The sequence below is a fragment of the Brachyistius frenatus genome, unplaced genomic scaffold, assembly GCF_029030835.1.
Source record: "Brachyistius frenatus isolate BFR_SWC_R1_liver_20210118 unplaced genomic scaffold, ASM2903083v1 Contig_231, whole genome shotgun sequence".
NCBI classification, from domain to species: domain Eukaryota; kingdom Metazoa; phylum Chordata; class Actinopteri; family Embiotocidae; genus Brachyistius; species Brachyistius frenatus.
In genome coordinates, this window is record NW_027210830.1 from 46,388 (window position 1) to 70,547 (window position 24,160).

General features: G+C 44.4%; 1 protein-coding gene across 1 annotated transcript; it reads left to right on the forward strand.

Moving 5' to 3' along the window:
• The first annotated feature begins 1,179 nt into the window (after positions 1–1,179).
• niban2b (niban apoptosis regulator 2b) lies at positions 1,180–23,795 on the forward strand. Its single transcript, XM_069720063.1, has 14 exons — positions 1,180–1,391; positions 9,890–10,020; positions 10,484–10,612; positions 10,705–10,810; positions 11,841–12,008; positions 15,914–16,029; positions 16,191–16,295; positions 16,463–16,625; positions 17,378–17,565; positions 17,648–17,803; positions 20,429–20,542; positions 21,138–21,245; positions 21,388–21,499; positions 22,326–23,795. The coding sequence occupies exons 1-14, from the start codon at positions 1,337–1,339 to the stop codon at positions 23,171–23,173; spliced, it is 2,499 nt and encodes an 832-aa protein (XP_069576164.1). The 5' UTR covers positions 1,180–1,336; the 3' UTR covers positions 23,174–23,795.
• Positions 23,796–24,160: the final 365 nt, after the last annotated feature.

Here is a 24,160-nt window from a genome sequence, read left to right on the forward strand (position 1 = left end):
TCGTGGTTTCCACACTGACGGGATGTTACATGACGATGCAGGAGCAAGAAAACTGTTGGGTTTAATGTCCACGAGGGGGCAGCAGAGGACACGCAAACTGCATGTCAGGTATTCAAGAGGAGAAGTCACTGTTTCTGTCTGAAATGACTGCAAGATGTTTTTCACATTTTTTTTGAAACATCCAACCTCATTCCATCTTTAGTTAAAAGGATTGATTAAAAGCAGATTCCGGATTATTCCTGAAAAAGTCATAATCCACCTATATACACTGAAAGGTTTGGATTTTTGGGATCAGTAACTGTATTACAGGTATTTTGTCTAATTTCTCTGCCTGTGACTCAATTTTGATTGAAACAAACACTCATAACCTCTAAAATATGACATTTCTGTCGTTCATTTTTTTTCCTGATGACCCTAAACGCACCAAAACTTGATGAACTCCAAAAAAACCTCTCGTTACTTTTGTACTTTTATTTGATTCATTTTCTCTACAACCCTTTTTTATGTATTTTATGCACTTTTAAAGAAAACATTTAATTCGATTTTTATTTTTACTGTAAATAATCTATTTTCATTTATTCTATCTTTCTGGTTTTGTCTATAAATACTTCATGCTCCGAGTCGTCACCTTCAGATGCTGTCGTGTTGTGTTGACCCTCATATTGTATAATTTACAGCTGCATTAACCTGTCGGAGAGAATGATGTCCTATTCTCTATGATGGAATATAAGGGCTCAGATTTAAGAAACATGAATGACACGCACGAAACAGAACAGCTATAATCCAGATTTGGACACGGGGTCTCTCTTTAACATCAGAGATACAAATATATAGTCAAGAAAGACACTTTTTTTTTTTTAACCATTTTTATGTAATTTAAGCTTCAAATTTCTTACTAAAACAAGAACAAACCAGTCAAGACAAAAAGACTCGCGTTTGTGAACTTTGTTATTTGCCAGAAACAATTATTATGGTGATAATAGATGTGGTTTCACGACCTCAGCATTTTCTTTGACTTCTTTATCCTGCTGCAGAGGTCTTCCGTTTCCCAGAGGACCGTGAACGCACGGAGTTTCCCCCTCCCCAAAGGGGGCGTGTCTCTCCGAGAAACAGCCCTCAGTTTGTTGCCCTGCCAACTCTGTGGTTTTTTGTCCTTCCCCAGCACCCCTGGCGGAGCGTCTGCCACCGCCCGTCCGTCCAGGCTGCAGTCAGTGAGCTCGTGCTGCGGCGGAGAGGAGGTGACGGAGCTGCTGCTGCTTGTTGCACGAGGGGGAGGCCACACCAAGTTGTAGACCAGCAGTGGAGTCTGTGTGGGGGATCTCAGAGCCCATTCACCATGGGGGACGTGGTTTCCAGTCATCTGGATGAAGCCAAGCGGGAGATGATCTCAGGTGAGGGGCGTTGTTTTGGCACGTGTGCGTTTTTTACGCAGCGGCCTCCAAACTCTGAAAGAGTCTCCGAGAAAAGTGAGAGTCATGTTTTAGTAGGATCTCAGTCTGACTTCTGGTTTTTATTATTCTGCTTGAACCTCCGTGTGTCAGATTTACTGCAGCAGTGAACGTCACGCAGCGTGGAAAGAAAGCAGCGGATCAGAAGTCCGCAGATACTTTTGGAAACCGTTTGAAAACCTTTTAGTTTGGGAGTGTTCAGGTCGTTCATCTGTTCTGGGACGACTTTCAAACGGGGTTTTTTTTTTTACTCATTTTAAAACAGTTGTTGCCCCAAAGTTTCCTCAGCTGACGGTCCGAGAGCCGTTTTCTACTTTTATTCTCCAATAAGTCAAATTCTTCTTCTTCTTCTTCCGCTTTACTTGATCTGAAAAATGACCACCTGAAAAATATCAGCCAGAAAACTGAGCTTTACATTTGACTTTATTGTTGTCTTTACGGTAGGTTTGGGATCTTTTCTTGAATCTTCTTTCAATTATTTGTATATTAGTTAAATCAATCGTTTGCTCTTGAAAATATCAGGAAGTTGTGGCCTAAAAAAAAAGAGACTTAAAGAACATCTGCGAATGTCTTGATTTGAAAAAAGGCTCCAAACACAAAAATATTCACTTTGCATCTCTTAAAAAAAAAAAAAAAAAAAAAAAAAAAAATCACAGACAAACTTGAACTAAAGAAGTTTTGCTTGAAACCCAATTTAAAATGATCACCACAGTTTGCAGATTTCTTTTGTCAGTGGACCAACTGATTAATCAGCTGATTAAATTAAAACGGTTGTTTTGTCTCCGTTGTGTTTCCATACGTTAATCTTCGGTGGTTAAAGAGGTTCAGGTATCCGGCCACACCCGGTCCGTTCACTCCATCACAGTTTATCAACCCGGTTAACCGGTGCTCGGTTGGACTTTGTTCCCACTTCGGTTCATACACATGAATCCGACGAGGCCCCGCCCACCGATCCGCGTGTGAAGTGAAGTCAGATGTGGAGCAGATCAAATAAAAGTACTGCGAGCAGGACGCCACAGGAACATGTTAAATCCGTTCTGACGTACACGTCGGAGCACGTGAAGCTCTCGGCGGTGCGGACTGCGATGACATCATCCTCAGTAACCAGGCGTGTGTTAAACAGACTGTAATCTACCAACAACCACGAAATATGACCTTCAGCAGCGTGATGTCATGCAGACGTCAGCATTCAGCTGCAGAGTTTTCATTTTGCTTTCATGGAGCAAAAGAGGCCAAACTTTGTTTAATAGGAGTCGGTCTGCAACCATCGGTGACGTCATCAACCATCAGTGATGTCATCATCCATCAGTGATGTCATCATTGGTTTGTGAACGTTATGAATCCTCCAGTTCAAATTCTGAACCATCTTTGCTAGTTCGGAGCGGTTTGGAGCAGGAAGTGACCATATTTGGACGAGCTGGGGGAGGAGCCAGCGGTGGATCTGACCGATCTGATCGGAAACCTGACGATACTATGTCCCGCCCACCGATAGCTGTAACCTGACTGCACCGCAGGCCTGTCAATCAATCAGACACGCCCCCAAAAACAGGTGTTCTTGAATCTTCTTTTCTAATGAATGAGGGATTATTTTCAGATGGACCTCCAGAAAACTAAGAAGAAGGAGTGACTTTAGCTAACAACACCGAGATAACTGATGGACACATTTGATTCACTTTGGATTTGATGAGAGAAGTTGAATGGGAGTCTATGGAGCCGGAGGCTTTTTGGAGCCGACCTCTAGTGGCACTCGCTGGTATTGCAGCTGAAGACACTTCTGGATCAGAACCATTTTACAGACCTGAAGCTACGAACTCTTTTAGAAACAGTCTGTTGGTGATTTAATCTGTAAAGTATGAAGCTGCCATGTTTGACCTGACAGGAGTGTAAATATAACAGGAAACATGTTTCAACATGTAGACGGCCGTCTGTCTGATTGGACCCATCACATCCTCCAGTTCTGCAGAAAGTTTAAGAGCAGCTGATAATGAGAGCGAAAGCAGACACACACACACACACACACACACACACACACACACACACACACACACACACACACACACACACACACACACACACACACACAGTGTGTGTGTGTGTGTGTGTGTGTGTGTGTGTGTGTGTGTGTGTGTGTGTGTGTGTGTGTGTGTGTGTGTGTGTGTGTGTGTGTGTGTGTGTGGAGATGGAAACCTCCTCCAGGCCTTGAGCAGCGCCGCCTGGTCTCTGCAGCCAAGACGAGGCTGAGTGTGCCGGCTGCCTTCAATGGAAGTGCCTGGATTTATCATTAAAACCCCAAAACACACACACACACATATACACACTCACTCACACACACACACACACACACACACACACACACACACACACACACACACACATTCATTCCTGACACTGAGAAGGTGATAAGCTGCTGTGACTCTGATCAGATCAGTAATTTACATTCGGTCTCCTTCGTCTGTCTTCGATGAAAGACGTCACCTCTCTGTCAGAATCGGATGTTTTTCTGTTCCAGTTTGAGGTGAAATCACGAATGTTCACGTTACCGGCGGTCACAAAACAGACGTGTGTTCAGCACGGGAACTCTTTGACTCACAAAAACTGCCGAATGTTTTCAGAGCAGTTTTTTGAGATCAGTAATAAAACTGAAGAAATAAAGATTGACCTGGGAGGATGTTGGATTCCCTCTATGGAGCTTTTTATATTTTTTACCTCATTTAGCAAATAGTTTTTTTTTTTTTTTCTTGCTTGCGTTCTCCTCTCTCATTAACTGTGTTTCCATAGCAACGGGCAGCTTTTATTAATTTTTTCCTGTGAAAACGCTCAAAACTAACGCAGCTTTACAGAGAGACCGTTTGGTTGAGGAGGGAAAAACCCCTCGACGGCAGCAGCAGCAACATTCAGAGACAATAAGACATTGTTAAAATACAATGTTAACTGATTTCAGGCCCTGAAAAATCCATTTTATTGCAGCAGCAGGGAGAAAGTTTGCCTCCAGGCAGAAAAAAACATTAATAATGACTTATGGAGTATCAAAATCTGGTTTAACTTCATGTGAATATAACACCAGAAGAAAAACTGTGTGTGTGTGTGTGTGTGTGTGTGTGTGTGTGTGTGTGTGTGTGTGTGTGTGTGTGTGTGTGTGTGTGTGTGTGTGTGTGTGTGACTGTGTGTTGAAGGTGAGAGTAGACACACCTCGACCAGGCCTCGCTGCAGAGCCTGGGATTTAAAGAAACCAAAATAAAACGGAGGATTTCCTGTTTCCTGGCCCCTCCCCCACTGACCGGGCTGCATGAGGGAACTCTTTGTAAACTTGGCGGCAATTAGAAGTTTTGTGATCTCCATTAGGAGGAAAAAACCCGACTGTAATAACTGGACCACGTAAAACCCGTGCAGTGCTGTTTGTTAGAGCCACAACTTCCAAAGGTGGTGTTTTATTTTCTTAAAAGCAGCGAATAGGTGAAGTGCAGAGTTGTTGTCTTGAGTCAAGAGCAACAGACTGTATATAAAAGAGTTCGTAGCTTCAGGTCTGTAAAATGGTTCCGATCCAGAAGTGTCTTCAGCTGCAATACCAGCGAGTGCCACTAGAGGTCGGCTCCAAAAAGCCTCCGGCTCCATAGACTCCCATTCAACTTCTCTCATCAAATCCAAAGTGAATAAAATGTGTCCATCAGTGATCTCGGTGTTGTTAGCTAAAGTCACTCCTTCTTATTAGTTTTCTGGAGGTCCATCTGAAAATAATCCCTCATTCATTAGAAAAGAAGATTCAAGAAGACCTGTTTTTGGGGGCGTGTCTGTTTGATTGACAGGCCTGTGGTGCAGTCAGGTTACAGCTATCGGTGGGCGGGACGTAGTATCGTCAGGTTTCCAATCAGATCGGTCAGATCCACCGCTGGCTCCTCCCCCAGCTCGTCCAAATATGGTCACTTCCTGCTCCAAACCGCTCTGAACTAGCAAAGATGGTGACGGACAGAATCTGAACTTGAGGATTCATAACGTTCACAAACCAACGATGACATCACTGATGGATGATGACGTCACTGATGGTTGATGACGTCACTGATGGTTGATGACATGCCTGCTGGTCGGTCCAGTGTGAAATAACTTTTTATTATTTATCATTGATCATGTAAGTGTCTCCAGGTTTTATGAAATACATATCCATCTCAGCTCTGGTGGTCCAGAGACAAAAACTCCTCCAGTGAAACGTTTTGAAGTCAAACTGCCTCTAATTATCTCCGTAAACACGTTTAAGTCTTGACTAAATACGCTCTCATTCGAAGAACAGCCGCCGGGAACACGGCCTGAATTTATGAGTCAGCCGATGGGTCCATCTCAGAGGAATGTTTTTGTTAAGGCGCTGTGGAGGGAGGAGGAGGAGGAGGAGGAGGAGGAAGAGGAGGAGGAGGAGGAGCAGGAGCCAAAAGGGGGTGGGAGGGTGAATCGTCCCCGACTGACGGGAGATAAAGACGACGTCACAAAACATTCACGCACTCGGGTCCAGAAACGTCCTCCGGAGGACGGGAACCTTTTGTTCACCTGCGTTTCCAATAACAGGACACGAGGTCGGTAAATTACAGCTCCGTGAATAGATCGTTCCAAAAATGGCGCGACTCAGTCGAGGCTTCGTTATCCTGTCTTAGGTTATTCGACCGTCGTGCTTTTTGCTCTTTTTTGTTGTTGTTGTTTTTTTTAAACATCAGTTTGCTGATTTCTTGGATTTTTATTCGCGAGAAAAAGCTTCTTTGACATGAATTTATAGTTCTCACTTTATAGTTTGTGAACGGATGTTTTGAAAGCTTTCAGGTAAGCTGGGGGGGAAGCAACAGGGACACACTATGCCCCGCCCACCTATACCGGAAACCTGACTGCACCCCAGTCCTGTCAATCAAACAGCCCCCCCCACCCCCCTCCCAAAAAAAAGATATGAGTGTTTGAGTCCTGATGTCAATGACACCATGATGACTTGATAACTTTTTGATGCTTTTTCAATGGGAGTTTTTTTTGTTGTTGTAGCTAGCCCCTAGTGGCCCTCAGTGGTATTACACGTTAAGGCACTTCTGCATTAGCTTCACAAGGCAAACAGGGCGTCTCCACTTTTGGCCATGAAATGTGTCTATTCAGCGGTTTTCTCAGTCAAGAAGTGGACAGACGGACGGACAGACGGACAGACGGTGGAAATCCTGAAAAAGTTTGCTGACGTTGCACTTAAAGCAAATAAAGACAGCATTATCTGTGGAGAGCATCTTCCTGCTGCGGTCAGTCTTTTGAAATGAAAGGAGGTCTTTGACCCCCACACACCTCTCTGTCCCCCCCCACCACCACACACACACACACACACACACACACACACACACACACACACACACACACACACACACACACACACACACACACACACACACACACACCTCCCTGCTGGTCTGGTGGTCATGTGATGAAGCTGAATGACTTTTCCAAATGAAAACATGTCGACCGTGGAGAGTTTTAAAAGCCAGAAGGAGGAAAACTAGAAAATCGCAAATATCGCTGTAAATAATTGTCAGGGGAAAAAAAAGAACTTTTGAAACGGGGTTTGAAAACGAATAAAGACGTTGAAGGTGGACATGCAGGGAGGAAGCTGTCCGACGTCCGCAGGGTGCGAACTCATGTTGGTTTTCTGTGGTTTTCATGATCATACGGAGATTAGTGCCGCGTGACTAAGACGAGTCTAAGACGATTGCATTGCTACTGTCTGCAGTCAGTATTAAATGAGTCAGCCATGACTCTGTTTGCTGACCCACCCTCCCCTCCCCCCCATCCCTTCTATGATGCACTCATCCTGCAGTGTCTTAAGCCCCTCCCACTCAGAAAAGGAGGAAGTTAACCAACTGGGCGCAAATCTGATCGAGATAACCGCTGGGTGTTGGTACTAAATGAAATGTGTTTGACAGGTTTCAGTGTTTGATGTATTTGTGTACATTTTTATTTTAATATTTTATCATCATAATTCCACTTTTAGACATTGATGACTTTTTGCTCATTTTGTTAGTTAATTAGGGGATTTAAAAACAACAACATTCCTGCATGTTGTCTGTTTTGATATTTGTACAAGGAATGGGTTTTCAATATTATTGAATTAGAAAAGAAGATTCAAGAAGACCTGTTTCTGGGGGCGTGTCTGTTTGATTGACAGGCCTGTGGTGCAGTCAGGTTACAGTTATCGGTGGGCGGGACGTAGTATCGTCAGGTTTCCGATCAGATCTTTTTAGGCTTTTTATGTACTTGTGAAGCTGCATTAGATGTTTATTTTTCCAGCAAACAACTCGTGCCAAGCAACAAAAAAAAAGGCTCGTGGCTCTGAACTTTCTCTTGGCATCTCTCCAGTTCCTCCATCTTTTTAAAGTGAAGGGTCACATTCCTGTCCGAAGTCAGAAAACAATTCCCTTGTGCTTTTTTTTTATTTTCCACGATCGTGCGCTTGTGCAGGAGCTTCAGTATAATCCGAACCGTTGAACTCTCCGGGTCGTTTTCCTTCTTCGTATCTCCGTTCAGTCCGTCACTCATAACTGTGAGGATACCTTCCTAATGGCTCCACCAGAAAGGCCTTAATTACATACTTCCAAATGCAAAAGCGGTATTTTACAACCACAATGAGGAGCAGATGGGAGCAGACGGGTCATCCTCCCCACCGCTGCAGCTGCAACACATATTTCCCACCAAATACTGAAGGAATTTTATTTATTTTTTTTAAATTGCCACATGTGCATGTTTTGTCATTTCTTGTCAAAATCTTGCAAATGTTTTCGGACTTTTTAAAGCCTAATAAAGATGCATGTTTGCTCGGTATCAGGAAGGTTTCTGCTGGTGGTTTTCATGTTGGAAACATTATTGATTCGTTCCAGCCGTTCGGCTCCATTTGTTTTCTTAACGGTTTCTTTCCCTCCTTCAGTCCGATTTTTTTTTTGGATGCAGCTTCAACTCTTCTCAGGATTCTGTGTAACTGACCTTTGGTTCAGAGCTAAAAGCTGCATCATCACATTTAATAATCCAGATGCGTGTCTTGATCCTGTGTTTATCGTAACCCGCGGTGGTCAGCCGACTTCTACGCTTCTCTTTTCTCTTTTTTTTTGCAGCTTTGGGTTCAAAGCTGATGAAGTCATCACCTCAGTCGATGCTTTACTGAATGTGTTGTTCACGCACGAGATGACGAACCAACTCGTGTCGCTCACCTGATGATCTCATGACGTGTTAACGCAGGAATTCATGCGTTAATATTGATCGCTTGATAAGTCAAATATTACCAGTTACATTGATATTCATGGAAGTGATGAAGAGTGAAGAGCTGCTGGTTGATAATTTACAGCATCAACATGTAATGTGATTTTAAAATGCTTTGTTTCATGAATTACTAAACTGAATCATCATTTTTAGATGGAGAACTGTTTTTCTTTGTTCATGATGAAGTAAACAAAGAGACTTTTGTTTTCCTGAAGTCCCCCCCCTCCTCCCTCCCTGCTGGGCCTGAACTGCCTTATTATCCTAATTACTTGATGTTGTTGGCTTTGTGTTTGTGTGAATCGTGATGAAAACGTTCATTGCTGAGCTTTAATTTGATCTTCAGGAGTCCTTTTTTTTTTTTTCTTCTTCATGATATTAATGTCACGTGTGAGACGACACTTCTTCGTGAAGGTTGTTGCTTCCCGTTTCTCCGTGCAGCGCTTTGTGGTTGACCTCGTATCTGTAGGATAACAGAGCAGTGACAGAGTTGAAGGTCAACCAGAGCTGCAGCAAACATTCGAGGCGTGGACGCTCTGATAAAACACAAAAAGAACAGCGTGAGCGGCTTTAATCAAAGTATGGGTTGGACTTTCACCGTAATGTTTTCCCACACGAAGCACAAAGACGATAGTGACGACCCGGCAAACAAAACGTGACACAGCGACGCTTCGGCCTCTCTAGGCGTGACAGTTTCACGTTTTTATCGTGGCACCGGGTTGTATTTTCTTCATTTCGGCCTTCATTTGTCTCGTAAAAGGAGAAAGTAATGCGTTGCTGTGTCCAATGTTGGTATTACTCCAAATCAGGGAAAACATTTCTGTCGAGGGTTAAAGTTGGGTTTAAAAGTGATGTAAACACAACTCAACACGTGACGACACGATACATCTGAATCCAGTGCATTAATCAGATCTTCTTATTTTTTTTTATGGACTCTAAGGACTTTAATGTTTACATCTTTTGAGCCTTTGTGTGTTGATGTGAGTCACGTTGATAAGACTGATGTGAATGAATGCTGTGCAGCACGTCAGCAGACGATTGTTTGAAACACAATATGAGGCACAATGAACATTATAGTCTTTACATTGTGTGTGTGTGTGTGTGTGTGTGTGTGTGTGTGTGTGTGTGTGTGTGTGTGTGTGTGTGTGTGTGTGTGTGTGTGTGTGTGTGTGTGTGTGTGTGTGTTGCAGCTCGGACCGGTGTGCTGATGGGGGAGTTCGGCCGTCTCTACGAGCAGCAGTACGCGGTGGCTCTATTCAACAAAGTCCGCTTTGACATCGAAGGAGGAGGCGGCCCGCAGCCTCAGCTGCTGCACCGCAAGGTGAACTATACTTTTAATATATTTTTTAATTCGTTAAAAAAAAATTAAAAAAAAAATATTCATACAGAAATGCTGGTTTTGTTCTCTAACAACATCCCAACTAAAAACAAATAGAAAGTTCATCCTTACTTTCTTCCTGGAAAATGCAAGTAAATGGTTATTTGTGTTTCTGTTGCCATGGAGACGCCGGAGAACCTACCGTGTTCATCACGTCATCAAAGTGTGTCGGGCTTGTGAAAGACTTTTGTTTTACAGTTTATACACACACACACACACACACACACACACACACACACACACACACACACACACACACACACACACACACACACACACACACACACACACACACACACACACACACACAGCCTGGTTTATTGCGCAGGTGTCTCTTGAGGAAGACGATGTTGACTCTGTTTGAGGATAAAGAAGGATTAATCTGAGATGTGAACGTCTCCCACAGGTCCCTCTGGAGAACAAGTCCATCTTCTCCGGCTCGCTCTTCCAGTACCTGGAGGAGAACAGGAAGTGGAGGAACCGCTTCCTGTTCGTGCCCGACTCCTACAACATCAACTGCTACGACAACAAATCGGTGCGTATCTCGTTTCCGTGTCGGTTTTACGCGACGCCGGTTCGATTTCGCCGCCTCGCTCGTTAACTCTGCTCCCATGTCCTAACGAACAGTCCCACGACAGACGCCTCCATCCCAAAGGAACCATCAACTGTGCCGGCTACAGAGTGCTGACGACGATGGAGAATTACCTGGAGCTGATCAGCAACAGCCTGCCTGGTGAGGAGGAGGAAAATAATCATAATTAATTGGGAAATAAGCCGCAAAAAGATGGGACCTTTAACAAGGTCCTACATCACCTAAGCTGGCTCCGCCTCCTTCATAGGACTGGTGTCAAAATATGTTTTTTTTGGTCAGTATTCATTACCTAACTTTATAACTTGTGAAACAGCTTCAAAAGGACACAGAAAAGTTTGTAAAACCATAATCCAACAATATTCAATTACAAAACAAAACTCTTAAAAAAGATTTGAGAGAAATGCAGCAAACCATCATACAAGAGTTCACAGACGGTTTATTAAAGAGTTCGTAGCTTCAGGTCTGTAAAATGGTTCTGATGCAGAAGTGTCTTCAGCTGCAATACCAGCGAGTGCCACTAGAGGTCGGCTCCAAAAAGCCTCCGGCTCCATAGACTCCCATTCAACTTCTCTCATCAAATCCAAAGTGAATCAAATGTGTCCATCAGTTATCTCGGTGTTGTTAGCTAAAGTCACTCCTTCTTCTTAGTTTTCTGGAGGTCCATCTGAAAATAATCCCTCATTCATTAGAAAAGAAGATTCAAGAAGACCTGTTTTTGGGGGCGTGTCTGTTTGATTGACAGGCCTGTGGTGCAGTCAGGTTACAGCTATCGGTGGGCGGGACGTAGTATCGTCAGGTTTCCGATCAGATCGGTCAGATCCACCGCTGGCTCCTCCCCCAGCTCGTCCAAATATGGTCACTTCCTGCTCCGAACCATTTCGAACTGGTAAAGATGGTGACGGACAGAATCTGAACTGGAGGATTCATAACGTTCATGAACCAACGATGACATCACTGACTCTTAGTTTTAATGTAATTGAATGGTAGCAGATCGTCGTATGTTTCACCATTTCATTTACACAGAATAAAATTTCAATGAGACAGAATGTGTTTGTTTTGTCCATATTCAAACACCTGTTAAGACATTTATGACATCAGATTCACGTCACGCTGCATGTTTCAGAGAGTTCGAACGTCTCGGTGTATTTACGTCGTGTACGTTTTCTTCCAGGTGTGAAAGCGAAGGTCGGGACGTCGCCCTTCCTGAAGTGCGCCACCCAGTTCCCTCTGATCCTCTGGCACCCGTACGGCCGTCACTACTACTTCTGCGTGGTGACGGAGAAGGAGCAGCAGAAGTGGCACGCCGTCCTCCAGGACTGCGTCCGGCACGCCAACGATGGTGAGTCTCCACGACGACACACACACACACACACACACACACACACACACACACACACACACACACACACACACACACACACGTTTGTTAATAACATTCCTGGGAAGAAGAAGCTCTATCCTGATGCTGTGAGGCAGGTTTATGGGATAAATGGGGACTTTGATTTGGTCTGTGGCTGCTGAGGTCTACAGGGAGGAACTCCAAACGTCCCCACAAGTGTCCTCGAGAAACGTCTGAGTCTGAATATCTCAAATATACTGAGTTTTTTTAGTGTGGAAAAAAGCCAGATGTAGAGAAAGAAATGATGCCCCTTCATCCTGAACGTACAGGCTCGTAGGAATAATCCCTCATTCATTAGAAAAGAAGATTCAAGAAGACCTGTTTTTGGGGGCGTGTCTGTTTGATTGACAGGCCTGTGGTGCAGTCAGGTTACAGCTATCGGTGGGCGGGACGTAGTATCGTCAGGTTTCCGATCAGATCGGTCAGATCCACCGCTGGCTCCTCCCCCAGCTCACCCAAATATGGTCAAGTTAATTATTAAATTGTAACTTAAATCCCATTAATGAGTAAAGTTGTCGCTTGTCTGGGATTCATGAAGCTAAAAACAAGAGCGTCCCCTTTCTGCTGTGTCCGGTACTACATCAGACACCATCAAGTAATTCAGTTCAATAAACATTTATATTTCTGGTTAGTCGGAGAGGTGAATGTGAAACTAGCACGGGACTTAAAAAGTGGAAATCACGGTGAATACAACTGAGTGTCATCATGCTGGGATTTATTTACCTGGTTGCCATGGCGCTGGGTTCAGATTAGGATTGAGGAACCTGTCACACATAACGGGAGCTTTGTTCTGACTTCACGTCGGCTTGTCTGCCTCCTCGAACTGTTCGTTAACTGTTACTGCAGGGTGGAAATGGAAATGTACAAACAGCTGTGTGTGTGTGTGTGTGTGTGTGTGTGTGTGTGTGTGTGTGTGTGTGTGTGTGTGTGTGTGTGTGTGTGTGTGTGTGTGTGTGTGTACAGACTGAGTGCAGATTACCAGGTGCAGCTCTGCAGTGTTGTAAACAGTGTTTTTGTGGGAGGTCCGTGTAGATAAAGCCGGAGGACCTGCTGAGTGAACTGAAGCTGCATTTAACCCCCGTTGCCATGGCGACACAGTTCAAGTGGTTTTGCAGCCAATGTTTTACCTCAGACGCCTCAGAAGGTTCCCAGTGGAACTCGGTGTTGACAGTCTGACTCTGGGGGACGAATTCACGGTTGCACAACTCCCACCAACATCAAAGAAAAAACCCACCTGGTGTCTCCTCACCCGACGCTCCTTCTTCTTCTTCGGTCTCGGACGGTGAAGCTCCGCCCCCTCTTGAACCGTTGACCACCATCAGAACACCTCGCCCGGCTCGTCGCTTCATCTCCGACAGACTTTCTGAAACGTTTCAAGTTTCTCTGTTGATGATTTCCAGAGTTTTGAAATCACTGCATGGGCTCAGGAACACTCGGCTGTAAGCGGGCGGGTTGAAGATTTTCTGTTCCCCATAAATTCTGCTGTTTCTCTGCTCCAGTTTCAGGTCCTCTCGTCGAGTGGAGTTTCTGATCTTTGGTTCCTTCGACGACCTGAAACGAGACTTTGTCCTGCAGTTTGTGTAAAAAAAGTCAAATGGCAAAGAGCCAGAGCTGCTGGAAGCTGAGAGGACGAGGCAGCCATAGTTAACATGCCTGAGCCGCGACACGCGTGACGTAGCGGCTGAACGACTCCGTGTGTTCCCCGTGTGTTCTCCGTGTGTTCTCCGTGTGTTCCCCGTGTGTTCTCCGTGTGTTCTCCGTGTGTTCCCCGTGTGTTCTCCGTGTGTTCCCCGTGTGTTCTCCGTGTGTTCCCCGTGTGTTCCCCGTGTGTTCTCCGTGTGTTCCCCGTGTGTTCTCCGTGTGTTCTCCGTGTGTTCCCCGTGTGTTCTCCGTGTGTTCTCCGTGTGTTCCCCGTGTGTTCTCCGTGTGTTCCCCGTGTGTTCCCCGTGTGTTCCCCGTGTGTTCTCCGTGTGTTCTCCGTGTGTTCCCCGTGTGTTCTCCGTGTGTTCCCCGTGTGTTCTCCGTGTGTTCTCCGTGTGTTCTCCGTGTGTTCCCCGTGTGTTCTCCGTGTGTTCTCCGTGTGTTCCCCGTGTGTTCTCCGTGTGTTCCCCGTGTGTTCTCCGTGTGTTCTCCGTGTGTTCCCCGTGTGTTCTCCGTGTGTTCTCCGTGTGTTCCCCGTGTGTTCCCCGTGTGTTCTCCGTGTGTTCTCCGTGTGCTTCACATAGCGGCGCTGGCTCTTTTCTTTCAACAGCTCTATTAAACAAAGTGTGTGTGTGTGTGTGTGTGTGTGTGTGTGTGTGTGTGTGTGTGTGTGTGTGTGTGTGTGTGTGTGTGTGTGTGTGTGGACCGACCTCAGCTCGGGTCAACGAGTCTTTCTCCTGCTCTCATAGGCCCAGTGAGGGAGGGGGCGGGGCCTCCGGGGCATTTATTATTTCATTAAACAGGATTTTATTTTGTTTAATTTCATAAAACATTGCTCATTAGTGGGATTTAAAAAATGTATACAAACGTCCCGTTTCTAATGGAGGTCTTTCAGGAAAGTGCTTTTTGTGCCACGGAGGTAAAACGGTGTCACAACACTGATCTTTGTCTGGCTGAGAAACGTCCAAATAAAGCGACAGAGTTGGATCATTGTCCCTCTTTATTTATTTTTCATCTCTTATCGTCACATTGATTCAGTCGAGATCAGTCGAGTCACTGAAAATCAACCCGGACTCTTCTGGACGCTGTGACGGACGTCTTGTGACGAGTAGACAGATTTGTTTTCAGGGTTGTTGAGCAAGAAGAAGAAATTCCAGGTTTTGTTTTGTTTTGAAATCCTGTCGTCGAGTCAGAATAATAATAACCTCCTCTTTTAAAGAGGTCTTGGGACTTCCTGTCTGCTGCCACACACACACACACACACACACACACACACACACACACACACACACACACACACACACACACACACACACACACACACACACACACACACACACACACACACACACACACACACACACACACACACACTCTCTCTCTCTTCCTGGCTTTGTCATCGTTGAGTTGTCACACGCTGGCCGAGCGGCGTTTTTAACAGTTGGTTCACATTTTCTCTGGAAGCAGGACGACGTGAGGAATGTAGAGAGTTGAACTTCTGTCTGAGGCCTCGTGTTTCTCAAGACTCCTGTCAGATAAAACACACACACACACACACACACACACACACACACACACACACACACACACACACACACACACACACACACACACAAATTATGAAATGATTTGAATATTTTGGGGAATTGAAAGAAGTTTCACTTCTCCAGCGGAGATTCACTGAACTGTGTTTGTGTGTAAAACTTGTATCGCAGGTCTCGAACGAACGAATAAATCAACTTTATTTTCGTGACGTGCCCGGTCGTAGGGTTGTTGCTATGGTAACAGCCGTGGGCTACAACAGTAGAAACAGAAGAGAGCGTGGCGAGTCACGATGTGACGCGATGACTCATCACATCACGTGAACGACACAAACCAGTTTTAAAACTAGTTGTTTTTTAACTGCAGAAACCTTTTAATTCTGTTGATTTCACAAACAGCTGGATGTCCTCATACCGACATTTCACTGTCTGTTATATTTCTATTTACTTTCTATTTCCATCTTTTTTAAGAATACCTATATTTTTGCAGATAATTCTGCATATTTAAAAACAATCACACTGAAGCATTGAAGTGGAATTCATTTTATTCTTTTTTTTTTATTATTAATAACCGATTGGATTTCTCAAGTCATAATATTATTTGATGAAAGTTGTTTCTTGGACAGCGTGCCTGAATGCTCACCGCTCACGTCTCGTCTCCAGGTTTGTCGGAGGAGAATAAAGTTCAGACTCCGGCCTTCACCGATGCGGTGCGACTCTACCGCCAGGCTCAGGGGCACTACGGCACCTGGGACATGATGTGTGGTGTCCAATCACAGGTGAGACCGGCAGGGACGTCTTTCTCCGGGGACTCTGTCGTACAGCATCATTGATTTAAAATATACTGTGTGTGTGTGTGTGTGTGTGTGTGTGTGTGTGTGTGTGTGTGTGTGTGTGTGTGTGTGTGTGTGTGTGTGTGTGTGTGTGTGTGTGTGTGTAGATCCTGTCTAACCTGGTGATGGAGGGTCTCCTCCCCGAGCTGAGGGACCTGATCTCCCCCCGCCTCAAAGGCAAACTGCAGGAGAAGCAGAGGAACTGGATGCTGGTGAGAAAACGAGTCCCAACAACTTTCAACTTCGCTGGTTTTCAGAAAGAAAAAAAAATAATAATAATAAAGTGTGTTTTGAAGCATTTAGGACGCAAGACAGTAAATAGAGTTGTTTTCTTTTAGATTGGTCTGTTTCCACTCAGCTGTGTGTGTTTGCGGTGCAGATCAGCGAGGCGGTGTACGGCCTGGTGCAGGCTCAGTGCCGGGCGCAGTACGAGGAGGTGCTGCAGCGCTGCGAGGCGGCCGCCTCCTCCCTGGAGGCCTCCATCCGAACCGACATGGACCAGATCATCACCTCCAAGGAGCACGTCACCAACAAGATCAGAGGTCAGACCAGCAGCTCTTTAAGAACAGGTTTCCTTCGCTGGTTCTGCGTGCAGGAAGACGTCGGCTTCATTGTCACGTTAAACGCCCCAAAATGACTTTTGCACAAACTTTCTTTTAAGATGTTAATAAATGGAATAAACTCTCCATCTAAAATCTTACAAAAAAAAACTGCAAAGATTTTCAAAGACGTCTTCTCCAGTGATGCTAAAACAAAAATGTATTTTAAATAACCAAACTTCATTTTACATTTGACAACCTGTTCTCGTATATTTTTGGTTGTATTAATTTAATATCTGGATTTGTGTTTAATCCTGTTCAGTGGGACTGCAGGTAGAAATGAGCTGGTAGATTAAATCTGGTACGAAGCCTCTTTTTTTTGTAGATTAATATATTTTAGTAAACTGACATCAAAGTAACATCAAATGATAAATGGAATATACGAGTGGCATTAAAGCCACTAAATAAAACACAAGCATGTAAATTGTATTATATTTGATACAGAATCATGGATTATTTATTTATGATTTCCCCTCGGGGATTAATAAAGTAACTACCTACCTAACCTAACCTATTAGTTTCTATTATTATAGCTAAAACCTTTTTCCACGTGGTGTCGAAAAATACAGCGAATGAACGCTGGAATGTTCCCGTCAGAATAAAACGAGCGTCGATCTGCTTCCAGCGGGAGGAAGTTGTTCTGCACGAGCTGTTTTCTTCCTTAAATACTGACTCCTGGACTCTCCTGCGTTCAGCCGCGGTCCTCCCGAAGTCGGAGAAGCTGCTGAAGGTGAGCATCCAGCCGTACATCGGATCCATCCTGGACGCCCTGATGGAGCCGACCAGCCGCGGGTTCTCCGAGGTCCGAGACGTCTTCTTCAGGGAGCTGGTGGACATGAGCAAGAACACCATGAACGACGGCACCAAGGAGACGGTGGCTCAGGTGAGGAGGAGGAGGAGGAGGAGGTAAAACTGGTCATTATTCCCCTTTTGACCTCCATCCCATCTCCTCCCATGTTCCTCAGCACATGGAGAAGATCTCCATGCTGGCCTTCCATCCGGTGAAGATGCAGAGCTGCTACGAGAAGGTGGAGCAGCTGAGTCTGGACGGCCTGCAGCAGCGCTTCGACGTGTCCAGCCCGTCGGTGTTCGTCCAGAGAGCCCAGATCCTCATGAGAGAGGTGACGCTTCTCTTCGCTTCTTTAAACGGCAGTTTTACATTTTCTGCTTCGTTAGAAATTCCTTAGTTTTGCGTCTCAAACTGATTTTTAAGCAAAGGTAAAAAAAGAAAATGAAAAGAAAGGAAATTATGAGTGAAGTAAATACAAAATAATTTATAGACATCAGTACATCAGAGTTTAGCAGCGAGTTTATTTTACAGGTTTGTAGAATTTATGTAGAAATTATAAATAATAATGAAATTTCATAGAAGAAATTCAGCTCAAAGTGCTCAAATACAAACGGATGTAAAAGGACATAAAAACATGTCTTTGAAAAATAGAACAGTTCAAGATCAAATTTAGAATAAAATGCATTTTAAAGGCGCAGTAGGAGGAGATAGAGAACGGCTGAAGGAAAGAGCTTTTTTAAATATTATATTTGAAGACCTTACTTTTAATTTCCAGCTAAATATCAACTACTTTTTTATGAGACCTTCACAGTACAATAAATGGGACCTTTCAAAAATAAAAGCATGACCAGAACTTCATCTGTAAATCTGCTCCCTGTAAAGCTCTGCACTAGCAGTCAAAAAAATTTCCCCTCGGGGATTAATAAAGTAAATACCTACCTACCTAACAGGAAGTAAAGGTGAATATATGATTGGACTGATGATGAAAACTACTAAAAATGTTGTAATAAATCTGGAATAATCCTTTAATGCTGGTTTTTACCTGTCAGACTTCACAGAGTCTCTGATTCAGGTCATTTATCATCCAGAAACCTCCTGCATCATGTCAGCTGCTGTCTGTTCTCTCTGGATTACAGATAATCTCATAACACACAAATTTGATTTTACACCAATCTGCAAAAAGAAAAAAAAAGAAGCTTAAAATGTGGATGATCTGTGTGAGTGTGTGTCACCAATGTTTTGACTGCAGCCCTTCAGAATAAGAGCGTTGTGTTCATGGAGACTTTAATGTCCTGTTCAGTGTTTTCTCCGTTTCACTGCTGTCTGACAAAGAAACACTTTAAAATTTTTAGTTTTATTATGACCTCCATTGTATTGACATCAATGCAAAGACCTGGAAAAAAGAAAACCCAAACTTATCTGCATGAACAAATACGAGGAAAGATTAAAAGTCTATCAATCTATTTTATTTAAAAGCTCTTAGTGTTAAATTAACCAATTGTTTCTTGTTGGCTTTTTTTTTCGTGCCCATAAAAGTACAACAATCCACTTATTTCAAGTAAAAACATGAATGTTTCCACATTGGAATGCAGCTACTTTATTATTATTATTGTTTTGTGTGTGTGTGTGTGTGTGTGTGTGTGTGTGTGTGTGTGTGTGTGTGTGTGTGTGTGTGTGTGTGTGTGTGTGTGCGCGTGCGTAACCGTAGCAACAGTATTTCTTCCTGATGTAAAAAAAAGCCCAGGGCCCTTCGGATAATTTCATAAATCTTCCAAGTGTCAGGGAAGAGAACCAAAAGGCCGGCATGCAGCCCCCCCCTCCCCTCTCCTCCCCCCACACCCCCGTCAAGGAGAAATCACTTATCCTGACCTCCTCTGTGGGGCCCGGAGACAGTGGGGGGGGGGGGGTACACTTTAACTCAAGGTCATTCAGAGTTCGAGCGTTCTTTTAGAAACTACATATCCTCAAGCTGTGAAGCCGTTCCTGAACTTCTACACTGTAAAAAATATCTCATGACAAAGTATGCAGCTTTTTGACTCGTCGTCATCTGACGGAGTCTTCCTCGCGGTCGGGACCTCGACACCGAGGGCTCGGACGAAGATTACATGTTCAAATAATGTTGAAATAAAGTAGCTTTTATAAATTATTCCCAGATTTTTATTTTTTAACTAAAAAAAAGAAAACGGCCCTAAATTTGCTCAGAAAGTGGGAGACAGAAGACGATCTGTTCGTAACAGCAGCTAATAGATACTTTGACATCATTTTAATGGCACCAATAAAAAACAAAATATGAAGAAATAGGAGCTGAAAAAAAAGAGCAGTTCTGCACCGACCAGTCAGCTGACCGTTGGAGAGGTGCTTCAGCTCTACGTCTGGTTCCAGTATATTCTCATATACTGAATATATCTTGTATACTCTACACCACTGGATAATGATGATAGTAAATACAAAGTAAAATGGTATGTTGTGTATTTCTGGTGTCTCTTGGTTTTCCTGGAAGCTCATAAAGACTCTGATGACTAGTTTGATCAAATCCAGGAGATAACGAGGTCAATATCCGATTTTTATTTCCACAGAGAGTCGTTCAGTTGTTATTGAATTATCAAACACTTGATGATGATGATGATGAAGAGGCTTGGGGGAGTTATTAATTAGTTGCCCTTGTTTGAACTCTCGTGTTGTGAAGAAAACGAGGAGAAGTTGTTCTGCAGCTTCTGTTTTTGCAGCGTTTATGGCCGATCGGCTGGTTCGGTTGGTGCCGTCTCAGGCCGCTGGGGATGAAGGGGAAGTATGGAGGAGATGTTTGTGTGCAGAACCAGCAGAAGTGGAAGCATTGCATTATTAAATTTGACACTGTGAATATGTGGATATTTCATCGGTGGCGTACACGAGCGCCACATCATCCAAAAACATCTTTTTTGTGATCACCTCTGAAAGCCGTTGTGTGTGTTCGCAGCAAATGGACGACGCGGTGTACACGTTTGAGCAGATCCTCCACCAGAGTCTGGACTCTCAGGGCACCGAGGACCTCTGTAAGACCATCCAGCGCTGCCAGGACCGAGTCATCAAGGTAAAAACACAGACTGGATATAAAAGTCTTCGTAGCTTCCGGCTCGGAAAAAAAAATTAGTTGTCTTAAAGCCGCAATACCACCGAGTGCCACCAGAGGTCGGCTCCAAAAAGCCTCCACAGACTCCCATTCAACTTCTCTCATACATACATATCACTGTATCACATCACTCGTCCGCATGCATGTTGTGCCATTTAGTTTTTTCTTTGTTTTATTTTGAAAAGTCGCAGCATTCGGTCGACCTGCGGTGTAACTTTGATCTTTATAGCTCCGCCCCCCTGGTCCTCCTGATAAATACAGTATTTCTGTTATTTCCCCTAATTTCTGAGCAGCCATTGTGTTTCGAGCTCAGTGTTGAGACTCTCTGCTGTGTTTGTGTCCTCTGATCTCTGTGTCTCACTGTGGGCGGAGCCTCCACCTCTGCTGTCGTTTTTTTTTTTTTTACCCGCACTATGTCATGATACTTCCCCACTGATCTCAGAAATCAGGGCAAACACACACACACACGCATATATTTGTTCTTCTCCATGTTGGATTATTTTGGGTTTTGTTGTACTCAGTGATATTTTTCTTCTTCTTTTTTTTGTATTTTTAGAAATTTGACTACGACAGCAGCACGGTGAGGAAGCGTTTCTTCCGCGAGGCTCTGCTGCAGATCTTCATCCCGTACATGCTGAAGCAGCTCAGCCCTTCCTGCAGCTCGGTGGGTCCCTGAACGTTACATCACCAAAAACAAAAAAAACATCCAGAAAACATCAACAACGATGTTGCAACAACCTGCACTAATACAGTGTTCAGATGCTGACAGGTTTGTTGTTGTTTGTTTGTTTGTTGTCGAACACCAGGAGCTGCCGCGCTTCCAGGAGCTGATCTTTGAGGACTTTTCACGCTTCATCCTGGTGGAGAACATCTTCGAGGAGGTGGTGCTGCACTCGGTGATGAAGGACATCATGATGGGTCAGTGGTTTCTGTTACTGTTCCACTGCAGTCTCACTGAGTGCGTCGGAGCCCCCTGGTGGTCACAGCCCGTCACTGCAGCTCCCTTCATAATGTTAGAGATCAGTGCACAACCGTTTCCATAAGTTGGGACGCTGTGTGAAATGTAAAAACATACAGAATCACATGAACCCATATTTTATTGAAATTAGACCAAAGACAACAAATCAAATGTTAAAACTGAGAAATTGTTTTGTTTTATGAAAAATATGTGCTCATTTTGAATTTGATGGCATCGTGTTTAAAAAAAAGAAAAAAGAAAGCTGCAACAGGTTCATGTTTACCACCGTGTTGCAGCAACGCTTCTTTTAACAACACTCTGTAAACGTCTGGGAACTGAGGAGACCAGTTTCTGGAGTTTTGAAAGTGAAATGTGGTCCCATTCTTGCCTGACAGAGGATTTCAGCTGCTCGACAGTTCAGGGTTAGTTTTATGTTTTCAGTGATTGACAGGTCTGGACTGCAGGAGGCCAGTTCATCAGCGGACTCTTCTACTAGAGAACCATGCTGAGCGCTGATAACAAGCACTGATAACAAGCTGGATGTTCCCTCTCCTCTTTAACCTGGAGGATGCAGCGTCCATGATCATGTTTCTATCTGGTTTCTTCTTTGGGGAGTTTTAACCTGCATTTGTGGACGCAGCGATGAACTGTGTTGGTTTTCAGAAGTGTTTCTGAGCCCACGCAGTGATTTCCACTTGGACTCCTGAAGGCAACATGATGGAGACATTAAATGTGTTTATTTACGTCATGTAGAATCCCGTTTTAACCTCCTCTCTCCTTCTGCAGCGGTGAAGGAGGCCGCCGTCCAGAGGAGACACAACCTGTACCGGGACAGCATCGTCCTCAGCAACAGCGACCCCAACCTGCTGCTGCTGGGAGACAACCCGTCCATCGATTGGGCCGGGGAGTATGGAGGAGCGGGGGAGGAGGAGGACCCTGACGGGGGAGAAGGCGGGGAGTCGCAGAAGAGGAGGAGGATGAAGCAGGTGGTGTCCATGATCCAGGTGGAGGGCTCCGTCGGAGAGTCCTGCATGGAGATGCCCGGCGTGGACGACATCCTGGAGGAGGAGGAGAAAGAGGAGGAGGAGGAGGACGTTTCCTCTGAGGAGAAACCTCCGAACATGTCGAACGGATCTGTCGGGAAGAAAGAGAATGAAGAAGTCCTGCTGAAGGTTGAATCAGCTGCTTCAACCAAAGAGGAGGAAGAGAAGGAGGAAGAGAAGGAGGAAGAGAAGGAGGAAGGGAAGGAGGTAGGGAAGGAGGTAGGGAAGGAGGTGAAGGGAGCGGACAGCCAGCCGGCGGAGAAGGAGGAGGTGCATCCAACCTCCGACCAGCAGGAGTCAGAGGAGGCGTTACCTCCACCTCCTCCTGAGGAAACCCCACCCGAAACTGCAGAGACGACCTCCGACCTCCCGCCACTGCCACCGCACGACAACAGCGGCTTCCATTCTCCCAGCAGTGAGGAGGCGGAGCCAGCAAATGAGGAGGCGGGGCCAGTGGTGGAGGAGGAGGAGCCAGCAAAGGAGGAGGAGGTGGCCACCAGTACAGCCGTCCCGCAGCCTGAGGAGGTGAAGGAGACGGGAGGAGCTGCAGAGCCCGATAACAGCAGGGACTCAGAGAGCAGAGAGCAGTGATGATGCGTTCACTGACCCCCTGATTGTTTTTTTTTTGTTGTTTTTTTTAAAGACTCTTTACACTTCACTTCTCGGAGTCACTCAGCGTCTCCGTCACCAAGCCGGGCTCCGGTGCCGTCCTTGTCTTTTTTAATGCTCACAGAAACGATGAGTTCAGGTTCCTTCTGTCCCCGTTTAACCTGTGTGTGGCCTTCAAGGACCTGCATTTTTCATACAGATAACAGTTTGTGCTGTTTGTTTACGAGTTTTAAGTCGACGAGCATCTGAAACCAAGTGTGACAACAAAAAGCTCCAGAATATTTTTTGGGGTTTTATTTCGAAACCGTTAAACTTCCATATAAATAATTCATCGCCTCGACGACACGCTGACTCGACAGTTTCTTCAGCGTCGGTGGGAACGACATCATGTTATTACGATTTCATCCTTCATTGAAAGAAAGCTTGTGTATATTATGTATAAAAGTACCAAACATTCATTTTACATGATTTTATATATCGTTTCATTATCTCCAAATTCCTGTTTTATTTATTATTTCGCACCCTCTTCTCTTTAATTTTAGATTCTTTTTATTTGTGTGATATAAAAATGGCTGTTATTGATAATAAATCATGAATTGATTAATGAGCTTGTCAGTTTGTTGCTGTTCTCCTGCAAAACACTTTTTTCTCTTTTTTTTATTTCAGTTCAGCAACTTATAAAGTTGAATTCACAATTTTTCCATTTTTGTTTTCAGTTTTTACAGCTTTATATATCAATGTTTTATATACAGTACAACAAATCAAAATGAAAGAAAATGGAAAATAAAATTCTTCTCCATCTTAAATATTGTTGCTTTGACTAGAAACAAAGCTACAAGTTTTAGAAAACAATTACAAAGAGGAATAAAATGTAAATGTTTTTTTTTTGTTAGAAAGGTTTTAAAAATCAGGATTTTTACGGATTCCTTCTCCACCAGAAGTGTTATTTAACTGGGTGCCACCAGAGGG

Coding starts and splice junctions, on each gene's coding strand:
- niban2b (XM_069720063.1), top strand. CDS start 1,337: ATGGGGGACGTGGTTTCCAGTCATCTGGATGAAGCCAAGCGGGAGATG. Junction 20,543..21,137: donor GCCAGGACCGAGTCATCAAG/GTAAAAACACAG, acceptor TTGTATTTTTAG/AAATTTGACTACGACAGCAG. Junction 21,246..21,387: donor TCAGCCCTTCCTGCAGCTCG/GTGGGTCCCTGA, acceptor GTCGAACACCAG/GAGCTGCCGCGCTTCCAGGA.